At 49.4% G+C, this 24615-nt stretch overlaps 9 protein-coding genes across 9 annotated transcripts; 8 read left to right on the top strand and 1 right to left on the bottom strand.

Moving 5' to 3' along the window:
* Nucleotides 1-6: 6 nt before the first annotated feature.
* N7506_012212 (uncharacterized protein) lies at nucleotides 7-2614 on the top strand (the record flags this gene model as incomplete). Its single annotated transcript, XM_056961503.1, has 3 exons — nucleotides 7-406; nucleotides 460-1294; nucleotides 1360-2614. The coding sequence occupies 3 exons, from the start codon at nucleotides 7-9 to the stop codon at nucleotides 2612-2614; spliced, it is 2490 nt and encodes an 829-aa protein (XP_056806037.1).
* Nucleotides 2615-3124: 510 nt separating this feature from the next.
* On the top strand, nucleotides 3125-4377 carry N7506_012213 (TRAM1-like protein; the record flags this gene model as incomplete). The annotated part of the gene is made up of 2 exons (XM_056961504.1): nucleotides 3125-3874; nucleotides 3943-4377. The coding sequence occupies 2 exons, from the start codon at nucleotides 3125-3127 to the stop codon at nucleotides 4375-4377; spliced, it is 1185 nt and encodes a 394-aa protein (XP_056806038.1).
* A 937-nt stretch (nucleotides 4378-5314) lies between these two features.
* N7506_012214 (NRPS-like enzyme) lies at nucleotides 5315-8642 on the top strand (the record flags this gene model as incomplete). The annotated part of the gene is made up of 3 exons (XM_056961505.1): nucleotides 5315-5596; nucleotides 5665-8133; nucleotides 8202-8642. 3 exons carry the CDS (start codon nucleotides 5315-5317, stop codon nucleotides 8640-8642), a joined length of 3192 nt encoding a protein of 1063 aa, XP_056806039.1.
* Nucleotides 8643-9715: 1073 nt separating this feature from the next.
* On the top strand, nucleotides 9716-11226 carry N7506_012215 (uncharacterized protein; the record flags this gene model as incomplete). Its single annotated transcript, XM_056961506.1, has 3 exons — nucleotides 9716-10251; nucleotides 10303-10794; nucleotides 10845-11226. 3 exons carry the CDS (start codon nucleotides 9716-9718, stop codon nucleotides 11224-11226), a joined length of 1410 nt encoding a protein of 469 aa, XP_056806040.1.
* Nucleotides 11227-11536: 310 nt separating this feature from the next.
* N7506_012216 (putative MFS alpha-glucoside transporter) lies at nucleotides 11537-13160 on the top strand (the record flags this gene model as incomplete). Its single annotated transcript, XM_056961507.1, has 2 exons — nucleotides 11537-11701; nucleotides 11742-13160. 2 exons carry the CDS (start codon nucleotides 11537-11539, stop codon nucleotides 13158-13160), a joined length of 1584 nt encoding a protein of 527 aa, XP_056806041.1.
* Nucleotides 13161-13500: 340 nt separating this feature from the next.
* Nucleotides 13501-15920, top strand: N7506_012217 (uncharacterized protein; the record flags this gene model as incomplete). Its single annotated transcript, XM_056961508.1, has 2 exons — nucleotides 13501-13881; nucleotides 13941-15920. 2 exons carry the CDS (start codon nucleotides 13501-13503, stop codon nucleotides 15918-15920), a joined length of 2361 nt encoding a protein of 786 aa, XP_056806042.1.
* Nucleotides 15921-16544: 624 nt separating this feature from the next.
* N7506_012218 (type 1 glutamine amidotransferase) lies at nucleotides 16545-17474 on the top strand (the record flags this gene model as incomplete). Its single annotated transcript, XM_056961509.1, has 1 exon — nucleotides 16545-17474. One exon carries the CDS (start codon nucleotides 16545-16547, stop codon nucleotides 17472-17474), a length of 930 nt encoding a protein of 309 aa, XP_056806043.1.
* Nucleotides 17475-18203: 729 nt separating this feature from the next.
* Nucleotides 18204-19012, top strand: N7506_012219 (germin family protein; the record flags this gene model as incomplete). The annotated part of the gene is made up of 3 exons (XM_056961510.1): nucleotides 18204-18340; nucleotides 18393-18535; nucleotides 18585-19012. The coding sequence occupies 3 exons, from the start codon at nucleotides 18204-18206 to the stop codon at nucleotides 19010-19012; spliced, it is 708 nt and encodes a 235-aa protein (XP_056806044.1).
* Nucleotides 19013-19753: 741 nt separating this feature from the next.
* N7506_012220 (uncharacterized protein) lies at nucleotides 19754-24351 on the bottom strand (the record flags this gene model as incomplete). The annotated part of the gene is made up of 2 exons (XM_056961511.1): nucleotides 19754-21436; nucleotides 21568-24351. 2 exons carry the CDS (start codon nucleotides 24349-24351, stop codon nucleotides 19754-19756), a joined length of 4467 nt encoding a protein of 1488 aa, XP_056806045.1.
* Between the last annotated feature and the right edge of the window lie 264 nt (nucleotides 24352-24615).

Below are 24615 nucleotides of genomic sequence, written 5' to 3' on the forward strand. Positions count from 1 at the left end.
TTGAAAATGGGGTCAGAACATGTCGGGATCGTTAGGCTGAGAGATCAATCGCGGTTCATTACGAAGACAAGAGCGCCTCGGGGAGAGAGAGCAATGTCTAGTCTATCTACAGACCCGAGCATTCCGAGACCGATAACCCAAATCCAAACGGGGATCAGTGATAGAACCGAGACATGCCAAAGTCTCTTCTCACGCTGTGTATCAAACACTGCTTTCTCGGACGAGAACTTGGATTGGTACGAAAGCCGTCAAGGAGAATTCAATTTATGGGCATCTATTTTGAAGGCCACAGACATTGGAAGATCGTCTCTGGACTATCGCTTGCAAGATGATGACGAACTACGCGGGCGTATCTGTGGGCTGCTAGAAGGTCTATCCGAGTCTCTCAAGACACTCCTCCAACCAGGTATGAGACAACATGAGGGTACTTCAGGGGACATGACTGACCATGGACCAAAGATAGTAAGCAGATCGCCGAATCTGACTCGTCGGGGCCGGTGAATGTTGCTGATTCCATTTTCTCGGATTTCTCTTCTGATAATGAAGAATCCAGCTCATCGCCGAAGTTGAAGTCATATGAGGTACATCTTCCCGAAGACATGTTTCTCGTGAAGCTCATAATTGGTCACCTCTGGAGACTCTCAACAAACATTCGGCGACCAGGCACCAGCTATCGACACAGAAGGGCTGATATTGCGTTGGAAAGAGATAAAGAGAGCTTCGCAGACTTCAAGTCCTATTTGGCAGGCATTATTCGCAGCTCTTCATTCAATGCATTCTTGAACATCCATGGAGATCCCATTCAATTGACACAGGTGCAGGAACGATTGATAGATGCGAACATTGTCAGAAGAAACAGGATCATTTTCGCGACTGCGTCAACAAACCACCCTGAACAGCCGCCCATCAGGCGTTATCCCGCGAAACCCTTCGATTTCAATGCCACTTCCGTCGCTGCCGCCCAATTTCCCGAAGACTCACCTGAAGACTTGCTACAGCAATATGCTCCGCTATCTGTAGAGGGTTCAACTGCTCGTGGACTTACACGGCGGCTGAAAACGAGTGAGATATCTCAAGCAGCTGGAGATTTGAGCTCACAATTCACCTCTGGACATGATCCACAATATCCGGAGCCCAAAAAGAATGATACTTTGGCTTTTGTAGGAAATAGCGAGATCGATGGTGATCAGGACTACCCTGCTTGCCCTGAACCCGTGTCAGACGAGGCACTGCAGTGCCCATATTGTGGTGATATGCTGCCAGTGGAGTATTCAAGGGACTCTTCGGTTTGGAGGTATGGAAACCAAACTTGGTTCTGGCTTCATGATAAGACCTCGAGAGCTGACTGGTAAAGTATAGAGAGCATCTTGCTCATGACATACTGCCGTACTCTTGCTTTTACAAGGATTGTGTGGAGTTCGAAATGTATTTGACGTCTGATGATCTCTTCAAGCACATGCTCAACCGTCATGGAATTGTACAGTGGGTGTGCCAACATTGCTCCTTGGGCCAGAAAAGAGAACGGTCTGTTGTTTTCGCTAGTCAACAGCTCTGGCAAAGACACATGGAGAAAGAGCATCCAGAATTTCCCGTATCTCAAATTGCATCTCTGGCTAGTGTGAGCAAGCGTACTATGCTCGAGCCTCTAGCCTGTCCTCTATGCGACTACGTCAGCGAGAACGCCATGACCACTTTTGATGACCATATCGCAAGTCATTTACATAAATTCGCTCTTTTGTGTTTACCCTGGGGTCCGACGGGCTGCTCAGAAGCCCGGAGAAACTCGAAAGCCCCGAAACTCGCATTTTCGAGCTTGTCCACGGAAGATCACAAAGGCAAAAATGCAGAACACTATACACGATCTTTTCAGCAGAGTCTTGTCACCACCAAGCCCTTGTTTACTCCTGACAATATAGGGACAACCTCTCCTGCGCCCCGGGGCCCTATCCCAGCCACGACGCCACTAGTCGTCAGACAAGACGCCAGCGGCGTTGAATGGATAGCCTTTGAATACTCCCGAAACCGCGTGAAAATGGAGTACACAATCCGCTGTGACGTAGAGTCCGTGGATGTCGACACCTTACCCGAACCCTTCAAGACAGAAAACTGCATCTACCCGCGTGCATTTTGCAGCAAGGATCAATACCGCGGCAACAGACTGGTTCATGAAACAGAATACAACGCCCTCGGCTGGGCACTGGCCGAATTGAATCCCGCGCTGAGAGGAAAACGAGGCCTTCTTCAGCGTGCCGTGGATAGTTGGCGTAATAGCAATCAGGACCCGAGGCTGCGTTCGAGACGTGTTCGGAGGCAGGCAAAGATGACTCGTAGACAATCGGTTCCCGTTTCGCCATTACCGGAGGCTGAGCCTAGATCTGGACCTGGGCCAATTTCCCCCTGTCGGTGTTTGCACCCCGTCCGCCGCCGGCAAGATCGACTTTGGGGTCTTTACCAGATGGTCCACCGCAGACACAGCACCATCATCAGCATCGGCCTGATAGTACTTCGGCTCCTTAGAAGCAAAAATCCCATTGACTTTGATCGAGGAATGTGGTCGGCTCATACCACGAAGCCTCCAAGTGATTTCGACCCTGTCCTGGTAAATGGAATCTAGACTGGGAAACAGCTTTAAATGGTCGCAGAAAACATGCATGTCTAGTTAGCAATGTAAGACCAAATCACAAGGCGAATTCACAGAAAAGATGTTCACCCTCAGCCCTGGAGCCCTGGAGCTGTTTTCTGATAACCAAGCGGCGGAGCCCGTAGACGCCCGATTTCTCAGGCTTCAACTGATGTCGTGGGTGTGGGTCAAGTGATCTAGACAGGCCTCGCTCTCTCTTGCTCTCTCTCTGCTCTTCTTTTCCCGTCCATTTTTCTTCACAGTATGAATCCATAACGATTTCTGCTTCGTTTTCGTAGGATAGCCTGTCATCGGATATTGATGCAAAAAAGAGTGGAGTGCGGAGAGCGACTAAGCCGCTAACACCGAACACGATGCTCTAACCCAAGAAGGAAAGCCAAGACGACCACGAGTCATGACTTTTTTGATTGGCAAACGAACGCGCGATGATCTCGTGAGATCAGCTCCAATTCCCTCGGAGCTCAATTTTCCACCACCGCAACCATGGCTTCACAGACAATGACCAAAGAAGGTCTCCGGCGCAGACTCAACGTGTCCACATCCAACGCCGTAATCCGACCCCAACAACCTCGCAAGCAGCGCTCTGTCTTCCGCCGCTGTAAACGTTTCGCGTTTAAGCACACGTGGACAATCCCTCTACTTTCCATTCTCGCCATTCTCGCCCTCTACGCCCGCAATCCCTCAGAATCAAACATCCTCCACCACTTCATCTTCCTCTCCTACAAACAAGATGACGGGCAGTACGGCAAGGGCCTGTGGGATATCGCATTCGTGTCATTCTATGTCATTGTGCTTTCTTTCACGCGGGAATTCGTGATGCAAGAGATATTACGCCCGCTGGCGCGATTACGCATCAAGTCCCGTGGCAAACAATCGCGATTCATGGAACAAGCCTATACGGCGATCTACTTCGCCGTCCTCGGTCCAGCGGGGTTGTATGTTATGCGCCAGACACCGGTGTGGTACTTTAATACCCGTGGCATGTATGAGGGATTCCCGCATCGGAAGCATGCCGCGGAATTCAAATTCTATTACCTCTTCGAAGCGGCGTATTGGGCACAGCAGGCTGTCGTGATGCTTTTGGGGATGGAGAAGCCTAGGAAGGATTTCAAGGAGCTGGTTACGCATCATATTGTCACTTTGGCACTGATTGCTTTGAGTTATCGGTTTCACTTTGCGTATATGGGTATTGCGGTTTACATCACGCATGATATTAGTGATTTCTTCCTTGCTGTGAGCTGCCTTTGCTTTCCCCCACTTTCGCGTTGGTCTGCGTCGATTCAGTGCTAATTATTCAACAGGTCTCGAAATCGCTTCACTACTATGCTCCGGATATCATGATTCCTTTCTATGTGGCCTCGATTGGTTCGTGGGTGTATCTGCGCCATGTGCTGAACCTGCGCATTCTGTATTCGATTCTCACGGAGTTCCGCACCGTCGGCCCCTACGAGCTCAACTGGGAGACGCAGCAGTATAAATGCTGGATCTCGAACGTCATTACCTTTTCATTGCTGGCCGTACTCCAGGCTTTGAACTTGTTCTGGCTGTACTGCTTGCTGCGCAGTGCGGTCAAGTTCCTGGTCACCGGTGAAAAGAAGGACGATCGATCTGAGCCTGATGAATCAGAACTTGAAAATGAAAAGCCCGATCTCAAGACGAGTGGTGCCAACGGTCATGCCAACGGCAATCGGCCGCTGAATGGGAATGCGAAGGGTTTCAACAGAGTTGTATCCTAAATGAATGGCTCGCGCAGAGTCTTGATCCTGGGCTTTGTCACGATCAGAGATCTCAGGGCGCATTCCGAGAATCAAAACTCTGACCGCTGCGCCAGGAGCAAAAGACTAGGATTTCAACGCGCTTCTTGGACCTGCGCTTGCTATACTAAGGGACATAGCTTGTCGCGGACTTCTAACGACGGTGTTGGACCGGATGCTTTAGCATTCACTGACCCAATTCACTTTTATGGTTGTGGATTAGCACGACGTCGTGCAATATTCAAGAACTGACCCATCCATCCCTTTTTGATCTGGTCTAGGCAGCCTAGACCTCTGGACGTGATTTAACGAGCGGTGTCTGACTTTACACCGACATGTACCATACTACGATGCATATTGAACATAATGATAATAATAATCGGTGGACTTAGAGGCGACACTTTACGAGTTTGGTAAATTTACTTGGTTCTGCATCCAATGAGGAAGTGAAGCAGACATAAATAACAAGGAAAGTCTTGGAGATATGTGCCATTGGTGGGCGAAGAAGAAATACTGCGTTTTTTCAGCTCCTCAGCCCCGTTCATGCACCTCGAATCACTTCCGACCTCGGAACCCTGATTGGTTCAAACGTTTCCTTTTGGGGATGATTTTCAGCGCGCCTCTTCCACCTCGGCAGGCTGATGCATACGACAATGCAGATAACCCACTAGGGTCAAAAATGACCAAGGAAGTCTGTGATTTGTCACTCACGTGAGTTCTTGGAGTTTTGAACGAATGGATCCCGACGGGGTTTAGCATTGTGCGACATCTAGCCCTGCAGCCACTTGAAAGGATATTTAAGAGCCATTACAGACCTCAAGTCTTGAATATCTTTTCTGTGGACTTCATCAGAATTATTCTCCGGGGACACAGACATTGAATTCCACAGCCTGTGACCATCTGGATCCAGATCTACATCATGGGTTCGATAGGAGCTTCCGGCCCCGTTCTAACCCAGCTGCTCGACGATCAAGCATACCAAACACCAGATCAGATATATTGTATTCATCCCGTTTCACAAGACTCTGATCATGGATGGCATCGCATCTCTATCAAGCAGATGAGCGAGGCAGTTGACCGCTTGTCTTGGTGGATCCAAGAAAAGATTCCTGCAGGAGAGCCGCAGCTGCTTGCCTACATCGGCACCAATGATTTGCGATATGGTGCTTTCATCTTGGCTTGTATGAAGACTGGCCACGCGGTGAGTTGTCAATGATACAATTTTTGAGAAAGTCTCACCTGGAATCGATGCCTAACGATCTGGTTCAGGCCTTGTTGCTTTCCACGCGAAACTCTCTACTCGCCAATCAGCATTTACTGCGCAGCACCAACTGTTCTGTGCTCGTCGATGGATCTGAGAGAAAGACTCTTCGTAACCTCGTCAATGAATTAGAAGGCTCTTGTCCTGAGGTGGAGAGATGGCACATCGGCCCAATTTGGGATGTGTTCTCCTCCGAGTCAGTGAAGCCATATGTTCAGAATGAGAGCTATGAGATACTCGAAAACAGAACGGCTGTGGTCATTCACAGCTCGGGCACCACCGGACTTCCCAAACCAGTCCGGCTTACTCATGGATATCTAGCGACATTGTTCTACATGCAGACACTACCTCTTCCCGAGGCGCGTGAGACCACACAGCTCTTCATCCGTCAAAAAGGGCAGCTGCGAATAATGACTGGACCCCTTTTCCATTTTATCGGTCTCGTATGCATATCAGAATGCATTTTCTATCGCACCCCGTTCTTGCTAGCACCGGATCGGCCTTTGACCGTGGACCTCTTCTCTCAAATCATGTCCCTCGACACACCACCTAAATGGGGACTGATTTCACCCTTTGTTTTGGAAGAACTATCTGCTTCGGAGAAAGGCAGAAAGGCATTGTCAAAATTAACTGCACTGAACTTCGGAGGAGCTCCGCTTTCACAAACTGCTGGTGATACTATTTCCAAATTGGTCCCACTCCAACCTTTATATGGAAGTAGTGAGGCAGCCTATACTGCGAACTTGCAATGTCAAGACCCAGCAGACTGGAATTATCTCGAGTGGAATCCCGCAGTTGGAACGCGAATGGATGATGTAGGCGATGGGCTGTGCGAGCTGGTTCTCCCCCGAGGGGAAACGCGCCGCTTCAAGGGCATATTCCACACAGAGCCTCACTTGACGGAGTTCCGCACGGGTGACCTTTTCCGAGAGCATCCAACTAAACCCGGACTATGGAAGTACCAGGGTCGCGGAGATGATATCATTGTGCTGAATAATGGGGAGAAGTTCAATCCTACCGATGCTGAGAAGTCGATTGAGTCTCACCCTCTCGTGAATCATGCGGCAATCCTCGGCCAGGATCGCTTTCAGGCAGCCTTGCTGATTGAGCCTCATTGGCATGATTTGCCTAAAGATTGGAATCTCGAATGGTTGCATCGAACTTTGCGGCCGATGGTTGACCAAGCGAATGCTATTCTACCTGGTCACGGGAAGCTGTTCTACAGCCATGTTACCTTTGCAACAGAGGATAAGCCGTTTGCGCTATCACCCAAGGGAACTATGCGTCGTCGAGAGATTGTGAAGATGTATCAATCTCTTATCGACGCTTTGTATACAGCTCATTCTGGAGCACCGCCGTCTGGAGCACCGCAGCCTGTGGCACAACTACCAACACCTCAAGGATTTGGTCTGGGGGGAATAGAGCAATGGATCCGGGATATCATTGCACACATTCTCTCGTTGGAGAACGTTGATCTTGACGACGGGATCGTCGCCTTGGGAATGGATTCCCTTCAGCTGGTTCGTTTGGTACAAGTCCTCCAAGACACGACGAACGGAATGGAAGGGTTGATGCACCGCCGAATATGGACAAGTGCATTCATCTATCAGCTTGAAACATCGCGTAAAATCGCACAATCGTTCTGTGACCAAGTCAACAAGACCACATCCGATGAAGAGTCCAATAAAAACGCCTTGACACGAGAGGATGTGCTCAAGAAGTACACATGGGAGCAAGCACGGTATCTAGACAGCGGAGGCGCGCAAGTCATCTTAACCGGGTCGACCGGCGAGCTTGGAAGCTTCATGTTAAATAAGCTGCTGCAGGACCCTTCAATTACACGAATTGTTTGTCTCAACCGCTCAGCCGATGCCGCCGAACGCCAAATCCAGACATTCCGACAGAAGAAGCTATCCAGCTTCTGGCTCACGGAGACTCCGCGTGTGGAATTCAAACAAAGCCATCTCCATGATCCGTATCTTGGACTTGACCCAGATGAATACAAGGCCTTGCAACAGGACATCTCAATCATTATTCACAATGCATGGCCGGTGAACTTTAATCAGAGCCTCGCAAGCTTTGAACCGCATCTTGCTGGAGTTCGAAGGCTTCTAAATTTTGCAGCGCAGTCGGCTCGCGAACCCGAGTTCCATTTTATATCCTCGGTCTCAACGGTCACAGGTCAATCACTCAGTTTGGGCGATCGGATGCTCGAGAAACGCCAGGATGTCTCTTGTGTGCTCCCACAGGGGTATGGCGAGTCCAAGTACATTGCGGAGCGTCTTTGTGAGATTTCGAGTAAGCGGATAGGAGCCAAGATTGCTATACATCGAGTTGGACAACTTGGGGGCCCGTCTAATTCCGCTGCTGGAATGTGGAATACGCGAGACTGGTTCCCGTCCTTGGTCAAGTCTTCGTTGACTATGCAGATGTTGCCGGATAACCTTGGACCGATGCCGGTAGACTGGCTTGCCATTGTGAGTAATTCAGAGATCGACCGTGGGATCTCACAGAAAAGACAGAAGATAAGCTGACCGTATTTCAGGATACTGCTGCCAACATTATTTCAGAAATAATCGACACTCGAAGAGCGCATCAACCTCCACCACTGACCGTGTACCATATCACCAATCCAAATGCCGTGGCTTGGAAGGAGATTGCTCCTTTATTCGCCAAAGCGTGCAAGACTGAAATGGTGACTTTGGATGTATGGGTGAATAAGGTCAAAGAGCGTGCATTTGGGTCTGAGCCCAATGGAAACGATGTGCAGGATCTACCTGCGACACAGCTGCTGGATTTCTTCGCCATGTTGCTTGATGGAGCTGGCCAGGCTCAGCCTTGCATCGACACCAGTAATGCGAGAAAAGACTCAGCAACACTGAGCGAGCTGGGACCAGTTGATTCAAGGATGGTGAACATTTGGTTGAATCAGTGGAAAGATTGGCTGCCGGGGCTGGATGCTGGGGCGTTGGATGGGTCGACGTAATGGGTAGTGTGGCCACTACTCCGTACTTGGCCTGCATATAACAATCTATGAGAGTTTCCCAGTGGTCTTGCAGTAGCATGGAGCACAAAGGGTAGTAAGAAAGCGAGGTTAACGAGCCGATAAGGGTATAGATATATTGTCAAGAACAGGTGGGCTGGCCTAGCGGTGCAGCCACTGGGCAGCCCGGACTGGAGAGCCCACCTCTTGTCTCGTAGTATAACAAAATATATGCCTGTCTGGTAGGGACCAGATGGGGGAATATTTTTGTCGTCGCCTGTTCGACTCCCCCTTCGAGCCTTTTCATCTTTCTCATCTCGGTGTACTAATGGCCACATTTTTGATTCTTTGCAACTCGAATGATCGTGCCCGCTAGAAAAGGTCACGAGAATGCAGCCAAAGCACGCGAATAGGGTTACTGACCAGGGCCACACAGCTACCTGAACTTGTTCCCCACAAGTCACAAATCAAATGAGCTTTGATTACAAAAGAAAACCTACCTTGATTTGCGGTGCTTATTTTGGATTAAAGGCAACGTCTTGATTGGACCGCCCACGACAGGAGGACAAGAAAGGAGGCACGATGTCCGGGATATCCGGCATCTATCACCTACGACGCCTCTGTGAAGCAGGCTGCCACGTGGAAGGTACACAGGTTGAGCTGCACCGAGAGCAACCCGGCGATTGGACCGCAACCCCCGGTCTGATATTCGGGATATCCGACCTGTCAATGCGCCTTTGTGGGGTAAGCTGTCGACCCCGGACCTTCCCCAGATTTGAAGTGCCGAATATCTCGATGCATTTAAGACACTCTATCGTCCGTTTGTCAAAAGTATCCACCTGCTCTGACTATAAGCACTCTGATACATCATGGCGGACATCAAATCGTCGTCGTCTCACCTCGAATGGCAAGATGAACAACCACGATTTCTTCAAGCAGACCAGGAGCGAGGTCTCATAGACACACTCAAGACCCACTGGAGAGCTTTGTTAATATGTACGAGTCGTCGAAGCCTTCAATCTGTGGAATAATCACTAATTCTGAGAATAGGTAGTCTTTCCTTTAGCTCGGGCGCCATGTTCGGCTGCGACACAATCATCAACAGCGCCTCGATGGCCATGCCAGCTTTCATGATGTACTTCGGTGATACCAACGCATCGGGCCTATATCTACCATCCTCGTGGACTGCATTATGGACATCAATGTCGGCACTCGCACAAGCCCTGTCCGCAGCCGGGACAGGCGTGTTAGCCGATCGCATTGGACGGAAATGGGCCAGCATTGTCGCCGGCTTGATTGCTATTGCTGGTGCCTCGGTCCAGTATACTGCTGAGACCAGAGGTGCATTGCTAGGAGGAAAGATCGTCGGAGGGTTGGGTATCGGTATGGCGATGGCGTCTGGCATGACCTATGCGTCCGAGATCGTTCCTCCAAGCCTGGTTCCTGCGGTGCAGCAGGCGATGGTTGTGTTTATTTTGATTATGCAGGCTGTGGCAATGGGTGTGATTCGTATATTCGTCCCTGATATGACGGAGAAGGCCTTTCGTACGGTTTTCGCGATCCAGTGGGCTGTCGGGGGTCTTGTCACTATTGCATATGCGATAGCACCAGAGTATGTTCCTTGATAAAATGACTCGACGATCGCTACTGACTGGGTATACAGATCCCCTGTTCACTGCATAATTAAAAAGCGGGAGGAAAGTGCCAAGAATCTGTTCAGCTGGCTCTATCGCGATGAAGCCGATCGCGAGGAACGGTACAATCATCTCGTCAAGACCATCGAAGAAGAGAATTCCCAACGTGAGGCGAACCAGGCCAATTATATCGAATGCTTCCAGGGTGTCAACCTGAAGAGAACTCTCACAATGATGTTCTTGTTTGGTCTTGTCAACCTGGGCGGTGCGCCTTTCCTTTCACAATCGATTTACTTCCTCATATCAGTGGGCTTGCCGAGCGTTCATGTATTCGACATCTCAATTGGAGGATTTGGACTTGCGATAGTCCTCATTATTGCAAGTGGATTTGCACTCAAGAAGGTTCGCCGACGAACCACACTCTTCTGGGGCTGTGTGGTCAATCTCACTTTCAACCTGATCGTGGGAGCCTTGTACTACGCACACGGCACAGGGCCAAAATGGGGCATTGCTATCTTGATGTATGAGATTTACCCATCGTTGCTATTGAACATATACTGATCATTCATAGGAACGTTCTCATATCTTTGCAAGCAAGTTTGATGCAAGCACCCGGCTGGTCAATTGCAGCAGAGATCTCAAGCTACCGATTACGAGCAAAGTCCATGTCCCTCGGTATGATGGCGCAGACGTTCACAACATGGCTGGTCACTTTCATTGTGCCGTACATGTACAACGTCGACTCGGGCAACTTGGGTGCTCGGACTGGGCTGGTGTTTGCGGGTGTCTCGGTGCTGCTTATCTGGGGTGCTTGGTCTATTGTTCCTGATACCACCGGGCTGTCCACCGAAGACATCGACGAACTGTATGAAGCAAGAGTACCGGCGAGACAATTTGCCAAGCATAAGCGGGCACTTCACTTTGAGGGTGGGGAAATTCCTCGGGCCGTCTGATGTTTTCAATGACACTGCCGATCCCAGTTCCCGGTCATGGGCTATTTAACGTTTACTACTCGGTATTCAAAGCGATTTTCACTCCAATTTATATGGTGCCATGGAAGCCTGCAACTAAAAGGCCAAGCATTTCCGAGCGAGTTAATTGTAAGCGACATCAAATTAACCCGCAAGGTCCTCCAAGTCTCCACTCCACGGCCTCCTCCGCCGTAACCGCACGCCAAGCCTCTTGGCATTTAGATATCATCCCGACTTTTTTCTTCTTCTCTCAACATGCCACCATATATGAGTCTTCAGTTTGAGGGAGACAATGGTATCGGTGAAGCGCGCTACTGTGGTCGAGGCTATTCCAGCTGAGGCCACCGAGGAGGCGGAGCTGTCCTTCCAGTTCACGAAGCAGGAACATGCGCTCGGCTGGTGGGATGCCATGCGTCTGCATTACCCCGCCATTGGCTGGGGACTTTTCATGAATATAGTCAGTGAGCCATCGCAAAGAACAGAACTCATTCTGATAGTCCCAGGCAACCATTTTGAAAGGCATTGACGGGGGCATCGTCCGCAGTCTAGTTGGCCTCCCGGTCTTCAAGGAAACCTTCGGCTACTACCGCGACGGCAAATACATTATCGCGGCGCAGTGGCTATCCGCATTTGGATACGCGAACTTGCTCGGTGCAATTGTAGGTGCCCTTTGCTCAGGCATCGTATACGAGCGTCTAGGCCCACGGCGAATGACCGCCGGCTGCTGTGTCTTATCCATCGCATTCATTTTCATCCAATTCTTCAGCCATACGCCGGCACAGCTCTTCGTCGGCGAACTCGTTAATGGATGCATTATTGCATTTTACCCGATTTGCGCCTCGGCGTACGTCGGCGAAGTCACGCCTTTGGTCCTCCGTGGGTTCGCGGCCACCATGACAAATCTTGCTTTTTCAATTGGTTCCTTGATTGCCTCTGGAATTCTTAAAGGGACTGAAACCATGGACAACAAATGGTCTTATAAGATTCCTATCGCGACGCAATGGGCTTTGCCATGCATTATGTTGATCCTGGTGGCCTTTTGTCCTGAGCCGCCCTATTGGCTGTGTCGCAAGGGCCGATATGAAGAAGCTACGAAATCACTGCGTCGTCTTGCTACCTCTGCGGTAGACATTTCTCCGAAACTGGCACACATTAAGGAGACGCTACGCTTGGAGAAGAGCTACCACGGCGAACGGCCGACGTATCTGGATTGTTTCCGGGGGACGAACTTTCGTCGTCTGGTGGTCTGCGTGATGGCGTATGATATGCAGGCATTTGCGGGTAATGTGTTTTTCCTCACTTATGCCGTGCATTTCATGGAACTAGCTGGGTTGAACGCATCCGATGCGTTCTCAATGAACATTGGCTTGACGGCACTTGGTCTGTTGGGCACATGCATTTCTTGGTTCCTTCTTTCTTACGTCGGACGACGAACGATGTATCTTTTCGGATGCTCGGCTTTGGCCATCTTACAGCTCATCATTGGTGCCGTGGACCTGGCTCCGCGACAGACATCTACCACATGGGCGCAATGTGGGTTGATGCTGGCGTGTACTTTTGTATATGACCTCAGTCTTGGTCCATTCTGCTATGTGCTCCTTGCCGAAGTATCATCGGCTAAACTACGCGGGTTGACCATTGCTCTGTCAACGGTCACTTGCTTTGTCTGGTCGGTAATTTTTGCTGTCGTTATTCCTTACGCCATGAATGAGGATCAAGGCAACTGGCGCGGGAAAATTGGCTTCTTGTTCTCGGGGCTGGCTGGTCTCTGCGCGATCTATTGCTTTTTCTGCATGCCAGAGACGAAGGGTCGTACTTTTGAAGAGCTGGATATTCTGTTTGAGCGCAAAGTGCCGAGTCGCAAGTTCAAGTATTATAAGGTCGATATTGATATTGGTGGAAGGCGATTAGAGTGATTGCCAAATAACTGCGACTGTATATTCATAGATTCAAACTGCACATATATCAACCAACTGGACATAGAACTCCCCACATCCACCAGTTCTCAAGTCAGCTTGTAGGATGCCTCAGGCCAGTACTGATTAGAATTGCATTCGTTCAAAAATAATGTTGAATCAAGAAACAGTTTCGTGCAACCTCCACACTCGGCACATCCTCACATCTTCACTCCCCGTGGGGTCGGGCGTCGGGACAAAGTCCCCCGCTCGGGTTATCCGAGTGTCTTCGGCCGCGAATCAGCTATATGAGCATTACTCCGCGACAAGCCATGAGGAATATGAAAATACACTGCCAACCATGCCTTCTCCAGACTGGACAAGATCAGCGCCCTGGATCTGGTTGCCAACCCACCAAGAGGACGAAAGCCAACCAGGTCGATATTTTCTCTTCCGCAAAAGTTTCCAATGGAACCAGCCTCACGGACTTGCCGAATTCCCAGTTCATGTTTCAGCCGATAGCCGATATCGACTCTTTGTCAACGGCCATCGTGTGAGCTTCGGTCCTTGCAAGAGCTACCCTGAGCGATGGTACTATGAGACTGTGGACATTTTGCCTTTCCTCGTGGAAGGCGAAAATGTTATCAGCGCGCGTGTACTCAGATACTCTTGCGTACATGCTGGGTCTTCGTCTATAATCAGTACTGAGCTTCCTGGATTCCTTGTGCATGGTGAAATTGAGGTATGTGGTGCCACACTTTTGCAAATATATATTGCAGGTCGATGGCTGATGTTCCCAAGGGCTTTTCGCTTTCCACCGATTCATCTTGGAAATGTCTAGGAGAAACTAGCCGGCGAATCATTCCACACTCCGAATGGAACTACATTCTTGGACCACCGTTTATGTCCAACAACGAGAGGGTCACAGAAGCCAAATATATCTCCGGTTGGGAGTTGACAGCCTTCGATGACTCTACATGGGAGCATGCTGTGCCTGCATTCCGGCCCGCGAAGATGTTACCAATGCAAAGTCCTTGGAAACTGACACAACGCCCTATTCCCATGCTTCCCGAGATTGAGGGGAATTTCGACGGAGTTGTGAAATGTGATGGACCCATCAGCCATGACCAATGGACTGCGTTCATTCAAGGCAGCAACCCCGTTGTTATCCCTGCTGGCGAGAGTGCGATTGTGGACATTGAATGTGAATCATTGACGACAGCCTTCGTGAACCTACAACTCGAAGGAGGAAAAGGCTCAATCATCACCATTCAGTATGCCGAGTGCTATGAGAAAGATCTTGGGGTTGAAATTGCCCCTTTTCCGATGCCGAGAACCAAATCAATTCGAGCAGACAGCAGTGGTCGACTTTACGGCGTGAAAGATGTATATAATGTGGTCGATGGTGAGCCCGATCAATCATTCGAACCATTCTGGTTTCGTGCATTCCGATATGTGCAGCTGCATATTCAAACATCCCCCCAGCCTCTCACGCTCAACGCAGTTACACTTAGAGAAACATCCTACCCACTCGAAATATCTACCCAAATCCAAGCCGAACCCGAGCTTGACAAGATATGGAACGTCAGTCTCCGCACGCTGCAAAATTGCCGACACGAAACATACGAGGACTGTCCATTCTACGAACAAAATCAATTCGCCTCTGATTCACGACTTCAAATGCTTTTCACTTATCAAATTTCCCCCGATGACCGTCTAGCGCGAAAAACGCTAGAAGAATTCCACGCAAGTCGATGCTCAGATGGTCTCATCAAGGCGCAATTCCCCTCCGGCTTCCGCAGTAAACAGATTCCTCAATTCTCGCTATATTACGTAGCCATGGTGTGGGATCACATGCGGTATTTTGGCGACGCAAAGCTCGTGCGAACATACCTGAGCACGATTGACGGCATTCTGAACCATTTTGACGACCTCCTCAATGAGATCGGGCTAGTTGGTCAATTCGATGACGACACTTGGCCGTTCATCGATTGGGTGCCCGAGTGGTCTGTTCCCGGAAAAATCTTCCAATCCTGCATGCCCCAGGCATACCACACTACAGGGGCAGCCACGTTCAATAGCCTGATCTACATTATTGCGCTGATGCAAGCGGGGGACTTGTGCGACTTTGTCGAGCGGAAGGACACCGCGGCTGAGTACCGACGTCGGGCGCAAGAGCTCCGAGACGCGGTCAACACACACTGTTACGACGACGGGTTGTACCTCGACGGTCCATCCTCGAAAGAGTATAGTCAGCACAGTCAGGTCTTTGCCGTTCTCTCCGAGACAGCGACGGGCAGTCAGGCACGGGAAGTGATTACACGGATGTCGGAGGCGTCATTGGTTCAGTGCTCTAGTGCGCTGCAATTTTACGTCTTTCGGGCAGTGGAGAAGGTGGGTCTTTACGATAGAATGTTTTCGACGTTATTGGATCCTTGGAGAAGGATGCTCGCGGATGACCTGACCACATGGGCGGAATTTGAGCAGAATCCCCGGAGCGATTGTCATGGGTGGAGCGCCTGTCCAATCAACGAGATCGTCACGCAGATTTATGGCGTCAAGTCTGCTCGACCCGGTCAACGGCTTCGGATCGAGCCACGAGTGGAACTTTTGTCGAAGGCGGAGGGGACTTTTGTTACTTCTGTTGGCACGGTCCGATTGAAATGGGCAGAGGAGTTGGAGGTGGAGGTTAATTCCGATGTTGAGGCAGAGATTGTCTTTGGGGGGTCTGTGTACACCGTCCAATTTGTGGGTGGCCAGCCATTGACATTCACGAAATAATATTTGTCAAGGGTATGAAGGATCACAATTACGCTGTAGAATGCACGAGGTGCGTTGAGATCTCTCTAATAAGCAGTGAGGAGTTGGAGGTTTGCATTAACAAATCCGACTCCACTTTTTACGAGATTAGCTTTGTGGTTAACTTTGCCTGGAAAATCCCGAAAAAGCCCTAATTCATGCGTCAGTGGTCAAAGGAGACGGAAGCACCGAAGAAAATGTAAATCAAAGCCCGATCAGGTTCCGGTTTATTATCGCACTGCTATGGATTTTATTACCCCGGTTCTTCCGGACGAAAAGATCTAAAGAGCCCTCGGTGTGCGTCTGCCCGTGTGGATCTGCAAATAAGCTCAACGAGTGCAGAAGAAGCATTTACCTAATGAGCTCCACGCGGTTGGAGTCGATTGGAGTATCCTCCTCGTTCCTGAGACAATATTTCATTATTAATGAAATTCCTTTCGCAAAGCTACGCTCTCGTTTTACATAAATTTTTTTCTCTGTCAGAATCCTGCTTCCAAGGTTGGGAGTATGGGGAAATTTATCTTATTTAGCAGCTGGTCCAGTTTCTTTCTTCCTCCCTAACACACACTTAACACACATTAATATAAAAAAATAATTTTCTACACCATGGTGCACCACATCCACATTGCCGTCCTGGACGTCGACATTCCAGCCCGCCAACTCTATGAAGCCCGAGGACTATGCAGCGCACACTTCCGCGCCGTGCTCCGCGAGACTGCCTCGCGCCTGAATGAGACTTTCTTCTCCGAGAAAGAGAAGCTCGACGTCAAGATCACACCCTACGATATCCGCGGCGGCCACTACCCAGACCTATATAAGCTTCGCGGACACACCGGCGAGGACCAGATCCCCGTCGCCTTCCCCGTGGATGCCGTCCTGATCACCGGCGGCTCGCCCGGCGTATACGAAATGGACCGCTCGCCCTGGATGCAGGAACTCAAGGCTTTCGTGCGCACCGTTTACACTCAATACCCGCAAGTGCGCATTCTCGGCACCTGCTTTGGCCACCAGCTTATTTCGCACGCCATCGTGCGCAACAAGGAGGACACCGCCCGCGACGTCTGGGTTGAGAAGTGCCCACTCGGCCGCGAGGTCGGTATTCATAATGTTCAATTAAATAAGGGATTCCTGGACGCGTTCCCGGCTGCGCTGGGCCATTTGCCGGATGGGAAGTTGCGCATTCAGATGTTCCACGGGGACCGCGTGATGGCTGTTGAGAAGGGGACTCCTGTCACTGTTACTGAGTCGCCGCCTGTTTCTCTCCCGGCTCCTTGGATTAATATTGGAAGTACCGAGATTTGCCCCATCCAGGGCTTGTACCACCCCGGTCGTGTCTTGACTGTGCAGGGTCATTATGAGATGGATGCTTTCGGATTGACCAAGATGTGTTTGGAGGCTGCGCCGGTCATGGGCTGGAAGGAGTCCAAGCTTGCTTTGTTCTTGGAGCAGGTTGGTGATGACCTCAAGGAAGACCAGTGCGACCGCAAGGCCTTTGCTTCGGCGGTTGTGTCTTTCCTGGCTGGCTTCGAACAATGACATCTCGAAGGCGGGATCAATAAATAAAAAGTTGGTTTTCACGTTTTCTGTCGTGCATTTTTTGTTTCCAAGGTTGTTAAGCGAAGCAGTATGGAGTTCCTGAATATACATGTCTTATGATAAAGTGAAAATTCGCTAGAGAAGGGTAACATGCTAAAGTAAATTCAGCCTTTGGAACATTTGAAGGCTCTGTCAGTTTGTCATTCCCTTGAGGATTTCCTCGTTTAGGACTTGAGGCTGAAGGAGGCGCATGAATACGCCCGCCAAGACCGAATACGCTCTTCCGCGCCGATCCCTCGCGCCAAATGTCTTGGCACCCACCGCTCCACCAATTGGAGGCACACTTGGCTCAGATTGCCTACTGTTCCACTGTGCGTAGGGCGTTGACAGCTATACGCTTCAATGCGTACCTCGTGTTTATACCTAGGTATCCCTTGGTATCACTGCGGATCATGGCTGAGCCTCCATCTTCGGGCACTAAACGCTACCTGCCAAGGGATTGAGGCGCAGGAGGGCAACATAGCTGAAGAAGATTTGGAATTCACCACAGTTTTGAAGGTTGCTCCTGCTTGGGTCTTCCAATATGTGGTCAGGTCGACTATATAAGGGTACTGGCTTCCTGCCTTCTTCATGGCTCATCATCAAGCCATTGTGAATAACTCAGCAACACATCTATTACACTCCTCTTTTTACATAACACCCATTACCACGGTCGATATATTCAACATCATGCTCACTGGAACTACCCTGACCTCTGGTATTGCGGCCATCCTCGCTTTGGCTCATTCGGCAAACGCGGCACCCCAGGCCATGAGACGTGCCACACCCGAGCTCAGCCTGACTGCTCAACTTCAACTCGCAGACACGTGAGTTTTGCAATCTGAGCTGAAAACAGAGTGATACTGATCCCGATAGTAGTGCCGTTGATCGTTACAAACTTCTCCCAAAGGATGAAGATTTCGTCTTCGACTTTACCAAAAGCGAAGCCCCCTTTGCAAACCGCAAGAATTTCCCTGCTCTCGTTGGATCTGGAACCTCCTTCAGTATGACATCGCTACCAGGTATGCCAGCACTCAAAACCTATACCTTGATCTTACTAACACCACACAGCATGCAGCATGGCCTACCTCCACCTCCACCCTCGTGCCACAGAGCTCTTCGTCGTCAACTCCGGCCGGGTACTTAGCCAGATGGTACCTGAAGTCGGCGTCGTTGACTCTGAGGGCAAGCAGCGAGTCATCCATGCCGAGCTTGGTCCAGGTATGATGACCATCTTCCCCGCTGGCTCGTTCCATACGCAAGTCAACCCGGATTGTGAGCCCGCCAATTTCACGGCGGCACTCACATCTGAGGACTTTGGTATTGGTTTGGTTGCGGCGGAGACATTTGCGCTTAGTGATGATGTGATTGCTGCGACTTTTGGACAGAGTATTGCGGGTGAGGATATTGAGAAAGTGAGAAGTGCTATTCCTGGGGATGTGGTTATTAAGGTTGAGGAGTGTTTGGCCAAATGTGGTAAGAAGAAGCGTGAGGCTTGATTGAGTCGACTTTCTGGAGTCCTGTTTCATCGCTTTGGTCCGAGGTCACTTTCAAGCTTCTTGTTAGAGATCATAGTCTGTGATGTTGTCTGACTCCCACAAGCCTCAGTGCCGCTCTCATGCGGGGCCAAAAAGACGATAGGGGTTGCTTATAAACGGGAGTATTTATGTATTGCCTTTATCTCATGTTTCAATTGGTAATGAAAAAGAGTTATTTCAAAGTTGGTGATATCTTTTTGGCTGTCTTTCCAGCTGGATAGACAGCTGTCTTTTCAGTTATCTTTTCAAATGATTATAAAGTCATCCTGATTATTCAAGTGAGGGTAGTCTCGATAAAGACATAAACAGAGAATTAGAGATTGGGGATTTCTCTGTACCTTGATCTACGAAGTAGTACAGAGTAGACGTGAGAATAGATTGATGACGGAAGAAAGCCATCATGAAGCATTTATAGATTGTCCATAAAAGTCCTGGCTAAGCCATGGAAGACGAAATACAGATTGTAGATTTCCATAGTTATTTCTCTTCATCTTCTTCTCTTCTTCACGTATCACACATTTTATTTCTTCGTTCACCTTGCTCCTCAGTAAAGTAAATTCCGCATAGTTTTGCTAAAACTTCTGAGCTGAGGTCCGGAGGTCACGCTGGCTGTATTTGCTCTCTCCCGAGGTCTTCCCAAGTGGTTCATACCAGGGCAGGAGTCCATCCACCCCATCCACCGCATCCATAAGTTCCGGAATTTTAGTCCTCTTCTTCAAACAGTTCGGCAAAACCTTCAGTCTGTTCTATATCATTCAGCCCCAGGGCTGACTGTAACTTCTGACGTTGCTCAGGTTGCTGAACACAAACTCTCCATGAGCGCTCAGGTAGAACCACGTGAAGATATTGTCCCTGAATCGAACATGTGATAGTTGAACGCTCACAGCTTTCTGTCAAAAAATGCTGGAAAAGTTTTTCCCAAAGTACCGCATCTAAACGAGGAAGAATCTGTTCAAAGTTTGCGTGTTTCCGCAGAAGTTCTCTGGCGCTGTAAACGACACCAAACTTGGTGGAAAGAAGCAATGGCGCCAAACGCTCCGAGGCCCATGAAGGTAATATGGGTTGAGCAATCAATGCTTCGAGAAGAGCCTCGGCCCCATTGGTTTGATCCTCATCACCTTGATCCGAATGATGGAGAAGTGCCAAAATTGCTGACTCGGCTATCGTGTCGAATTCCACTCGAGGCACCAAAATACATAGAACCAGAAAGCGAATTTCCATGTCCTGCTGTTCTTCTAGATTGCATTCCATTTCACTCAGAACATCATCTGAGAGAGAGATCTGGTGTCGTAGAAGTTCAGATGCTGGCTTGACAGCTTTTCCTTGTTTGAAAAGATGCCATACCACACGGACGACATAGCATGACAATGAAGGACAATCCTCCAAGGCATTAATAACTTCTTTAAGGAGCTCCCGTTCGCCTGATGATAGCTCACCAGGTATGTATCTTTCCAGAATGCTGACGCAATGAGATAAAAAAACATCAGGGAGAATTGAGTTCCTGTCAAAAGCGTAGCTCGTCACGACAATTGCGAATTCGTCCTTATGAAGAGAATTCTCAAACCTCGTGGTAAGTTCATCGGCATGCCAAAGACCTGAGTCTCTTAGAATGTCACATGCTGACCATATCGTATGGAATTCAAAACCAGAATTTGGCATTTCGAAAGTTTGCCACAAACACTCCAAAACTCCCTTTGGTTGGATAGTCTGGCTTTGTAGTAATGTGACGATGTGGTTTAGGTTGAACAACTCAGGTTCCAATGGTAGCCTCGAAAGAAGTTTATGACAGTCAGAGGGTGACAGATCAGAGGGGTTTTTGACAAAGGCCAGTAATGCGGTTCTCCTAATGAACTTTTGTGGATCATCAAAAGCTTGGACCAAAATGTCTTTTATGTCCGGAACATCCAAAAATTCTTGAACGCTCAAGATATGCAGGGTGCGATGCCTGTCAAACAATGTTGTCTGCTGGTGGTATTGAGCAATCAACTTGGTGACGACTGATTGTGGAAGCTTTGTTCGTTCAAAATATCTACTTTCGAATCCCTCATGCCTTCCCTCAAAAAGGGGCAGCACATCGACGGCAGCGTGCAGTATAGTCTCCGATACATTGCGCTCGTCCAACGATGGAACGATTCGGCGTTTGACAAGGTCATCCGGGTCAGACAAAGTAGAGAGCAACTCGTTTGAGGTGAAATTTGGGAAACGACCAATGACACCCGCAGCCATCGCTCTGGTCGGGCTGAATACGTCAGACTTGAAGATCCCCCATACTTGTCTTGATAGCTTGTCGCTAATATGAGAACGACTCTCGATTGCACCCAAAGCCTTGATCTGCTGGCTTGAATCACCCTCTTCAAGCGCACGAGAGAAAAATCCCTCGGGAAGCTCCATTTCATGAAAAAAAGGGGGACATCACTGCGCCGCAGGAGTCGCAAAAGATGGGTTTCCATACTTTCTCGTAAACCAATCAATTTGGATGCTCCTTTCGTCTCATCAACCTCACTGAAGCAATGTACAAGAAATCGAAGGTGGACAGGCCCGAGCAGATCGCGTGGCTTCATTTCAATTTGTGCAAATAGTCTCATCAAGTCCGGATCCTTGTTGGACATCGATCCGCAAACAAATCGCCACATGATGTTATATCGCCCGTTGTATTTTTCACGGCCGATGAAATCTTCTGTAGAGATTGAGATGAAGTTGCCTGAACTCAAGTCAAAAGTAAGAACTTCTGTACCTTCTTTCCAGCTCTGCAGAAAATACTGAGCTGCGAAATATTCCTGGAAAGTCAGGTGAAGAAAGTAGTAGTCTTGATCTCGTGGACTGGATGATGCATCCGAGCTTCGCATGAAGGAAACTTCGTCCAAAATCCGATCGGTCATGTTTGGGAACTTCTGGTAAATCTCCTCTCTGACGCTGAAAGTGAACTCCGTGATGTTGCTGTAGAGTCCCATAAAGGCAATGTATTGAATGAACTCAATCACACCGGGAATTTGCAAGGCAATTTGCGGCCGATTGTGACATTTCACCACTTTGTGCCCGACGCTGGGATCTAGCCGTGGAATGTCCTTTTTCCAGAGCTTGATCTCGATCGCTTGATACAGCGCCGTCATTGTCGTCAGAGGCCTCACTCGCTGTATTCCCTCTTCCCAGGCAAAACAGAGGGCGTCTAGCTGGATAGGAATGCGCATCAATCCTTGCATCATCCAATGCCCTCCGATGAAATCCTTGATCTGGAGACCGTCGGCTTTACTGCAGACCCTATCCACATAATGCCCGATCTGGTCATCGAGAAATCCAACGGTCTCAATTTCCAAGTCATAGCCCTTCAGTCTAGATGGGAACACAGCATGCGGTCGCGAGGTGATAATCACATCTTGTCGATTTAAAAGATATTGGAACAAGTCGATCTTTTCTGGAAGTCCAGCTATCTCATCAAGGCCATCAAGGATGAAAAGAGAGCGACAGTCCTGAAAATCACACAGTTCATTTTGTAATCGCTCCCACAGAGGCTTGCTGTAGGGGATCTTGCCGAAAACCTCTTGTTCGATGAAGAGCTCGAATGTTTGGTAGTTCTTCAAGTTGCGGAGTGGAATCCAAATGATCCGATCGTATTTGGATCGCCACAATCCATGATGAAGGAACGCATGAATGATCTTTTTGCAAAGCGTCGTCTTCCCAACGCCTGCGCGACCCCGAATCAGGATTCGGGTGGGCTGCCCTGAAGATCCGTCTCGCAGCTTCCTCTGCATAAACAAATCTTTCAAATCAATCTGCTTTTCAGGCTGAGGTGTCTCTGCCTTCAATCGTTCCTTGAGTGACATTCCGACCTGGTTTATCTTGGTGTCTCGCTCAGCCAGGTCTTCGATCAGAGAAAGATTGATATAGCAGTTCTCTATCGGCACATCATCACCCGATATCCGCCTAACGTGAAGAAGCTTCCCCTCTGTGTAATACTGAGCGATTATAGCATCCGCATAAAATAGCTGCGCATCACCGCATGTTTGCATAGCATTTTGGAGAAGTGGCGAGTCTCCATGGGATTCCTGTCGACTGTCTCTCGTTTGGGTTGCCCCAAAAATCGATTTGAGCTGAGGCTGGGCTTCTTTGGAGCGGCGAAGTCGAGAGAGCATTCCTTTCCTTTTCGGGGGAAGTGCAGCCTTCCAGTTCGGCCTTTGGGCAGATTCAGCGACCAGAGTCACCCAAGCGCGAGTGAAGTCGCACTCCTTGCAAAACTTCTTCATGACTGGGAGCTCTAAAGTCCAGTCGAGGAACCTCTCAATCCGATCTCTCGAAGGCACATGCGCGAACCACTGCTGTTCAAGCTGAGAGTAAAGGCCGCACCAGAATTCACGTTTTGCGAAACATCTCAAGGGTTTCCCTTTGAACGGACTTATGAACTCTTTGAGTCCATCATAGGCCTCGAGACGGATGAAGAGATCCGTCATGCGCAGTGTATCGTACCAGCCTCTTTTCTCCGAAACACCCCGCATGCCGTTGAGCAAATCCTGAAAATTCTGACGCGTATCCCATATTTCTTTCCCGCCTTTCAAGGCCTCTCCAAAGCGACTGATCAACTTCAGCAAGTCTGGGCCTGCGTCAATGAGCTGCCCCAAGTCAAGCTTTGCCACGGCACCACTAAGTTGAATCACGATGTTGATGGTGATACCGCCGTAGCGCAAAGCTTCCTCCCATGGGCCCTCATTGTCTGGAACTCTATGCAATGCTTGGAGCGCATATTGAGCCGCCTGGGCCAAGCGGGGCTCGTCGTGATCCTCCAATCCACGAAGCTTTTCTTCCAGTGGCCCATGGAGCTGGACCCGGTCGAGACCCTCTACTTTGCAATCAACCATGGCGTCAAGAATTGTGCCAATAGCTCTGGTGAGCAGGTAGCTGTCTCTCAGTCGGCTTTCGTTGTTGCTGCTGGTCAAGTATTTGCTGAGAGCATTCAAAAAAGCTCCAAATATTTGCTCACTCGGAGGAATGGCATGTTGACCCCAACGGAGAAAGCCCGCGAAATAATGGAGTAAATCGCGATCAAGTGGTTTTTCGTCTGCTGTGCCGGTAGTGATAGCGCTTGCAAAACCGGCAATGAGGTCGTTGAATTCTTGGTTGTCTGCAACCGCGGATAGTAGCATGGCTTCCTTGCAATACATTAGAGCTGGCTGGTTCTTGAAATGAGAGATCATGTTTGATTTGATTGCCAGGTGAGCTTTTGTCTCCTCATCGGGCGGATTTTCTAGAGATTTAATCACATCAATAGTCCGCTCCGGCCGTCTGGCGTGAAGCAGATCGCCGGCCATGATGATGCGAAGCCCAGTACTCTCTATCAGAAGCTGAGACTGGGATTGAGGAAATGAAGATAGAAAAAACAAGAAAAGAAAAGAAAACGAGGTGAGCCCCTCCCCCCTGTAGTTGCGTGAGTTGTCAACATGAATGCCCCACCAATAGGCTCAGATTGCGCAGGCGAGACGCCGCGAGAGCCCAGATGAAAGCTGAGCCTCGAAGGCTGGGGGCATAAAAAGCAAAGAAATCCCGTCTCTGATTTGCCAGTGCGGAGTACTTAG

This window comes from Penicillium brevicompactum (assembly GCF_028827555.1).
Source record: "Penicillium brevicompactum strain IBT 35665 chromosome Unknown utg000009l_segment0_segment0, whole genome shotgun sequence".
Taxonomy (NCBI): domain Eukaryota; kingdom Fungi; phylum Ascomycota; class Eurotiomycetes; order Eurotiales; family Aspergillaceae; genus Penicillium; species Penicillium brevicompactum.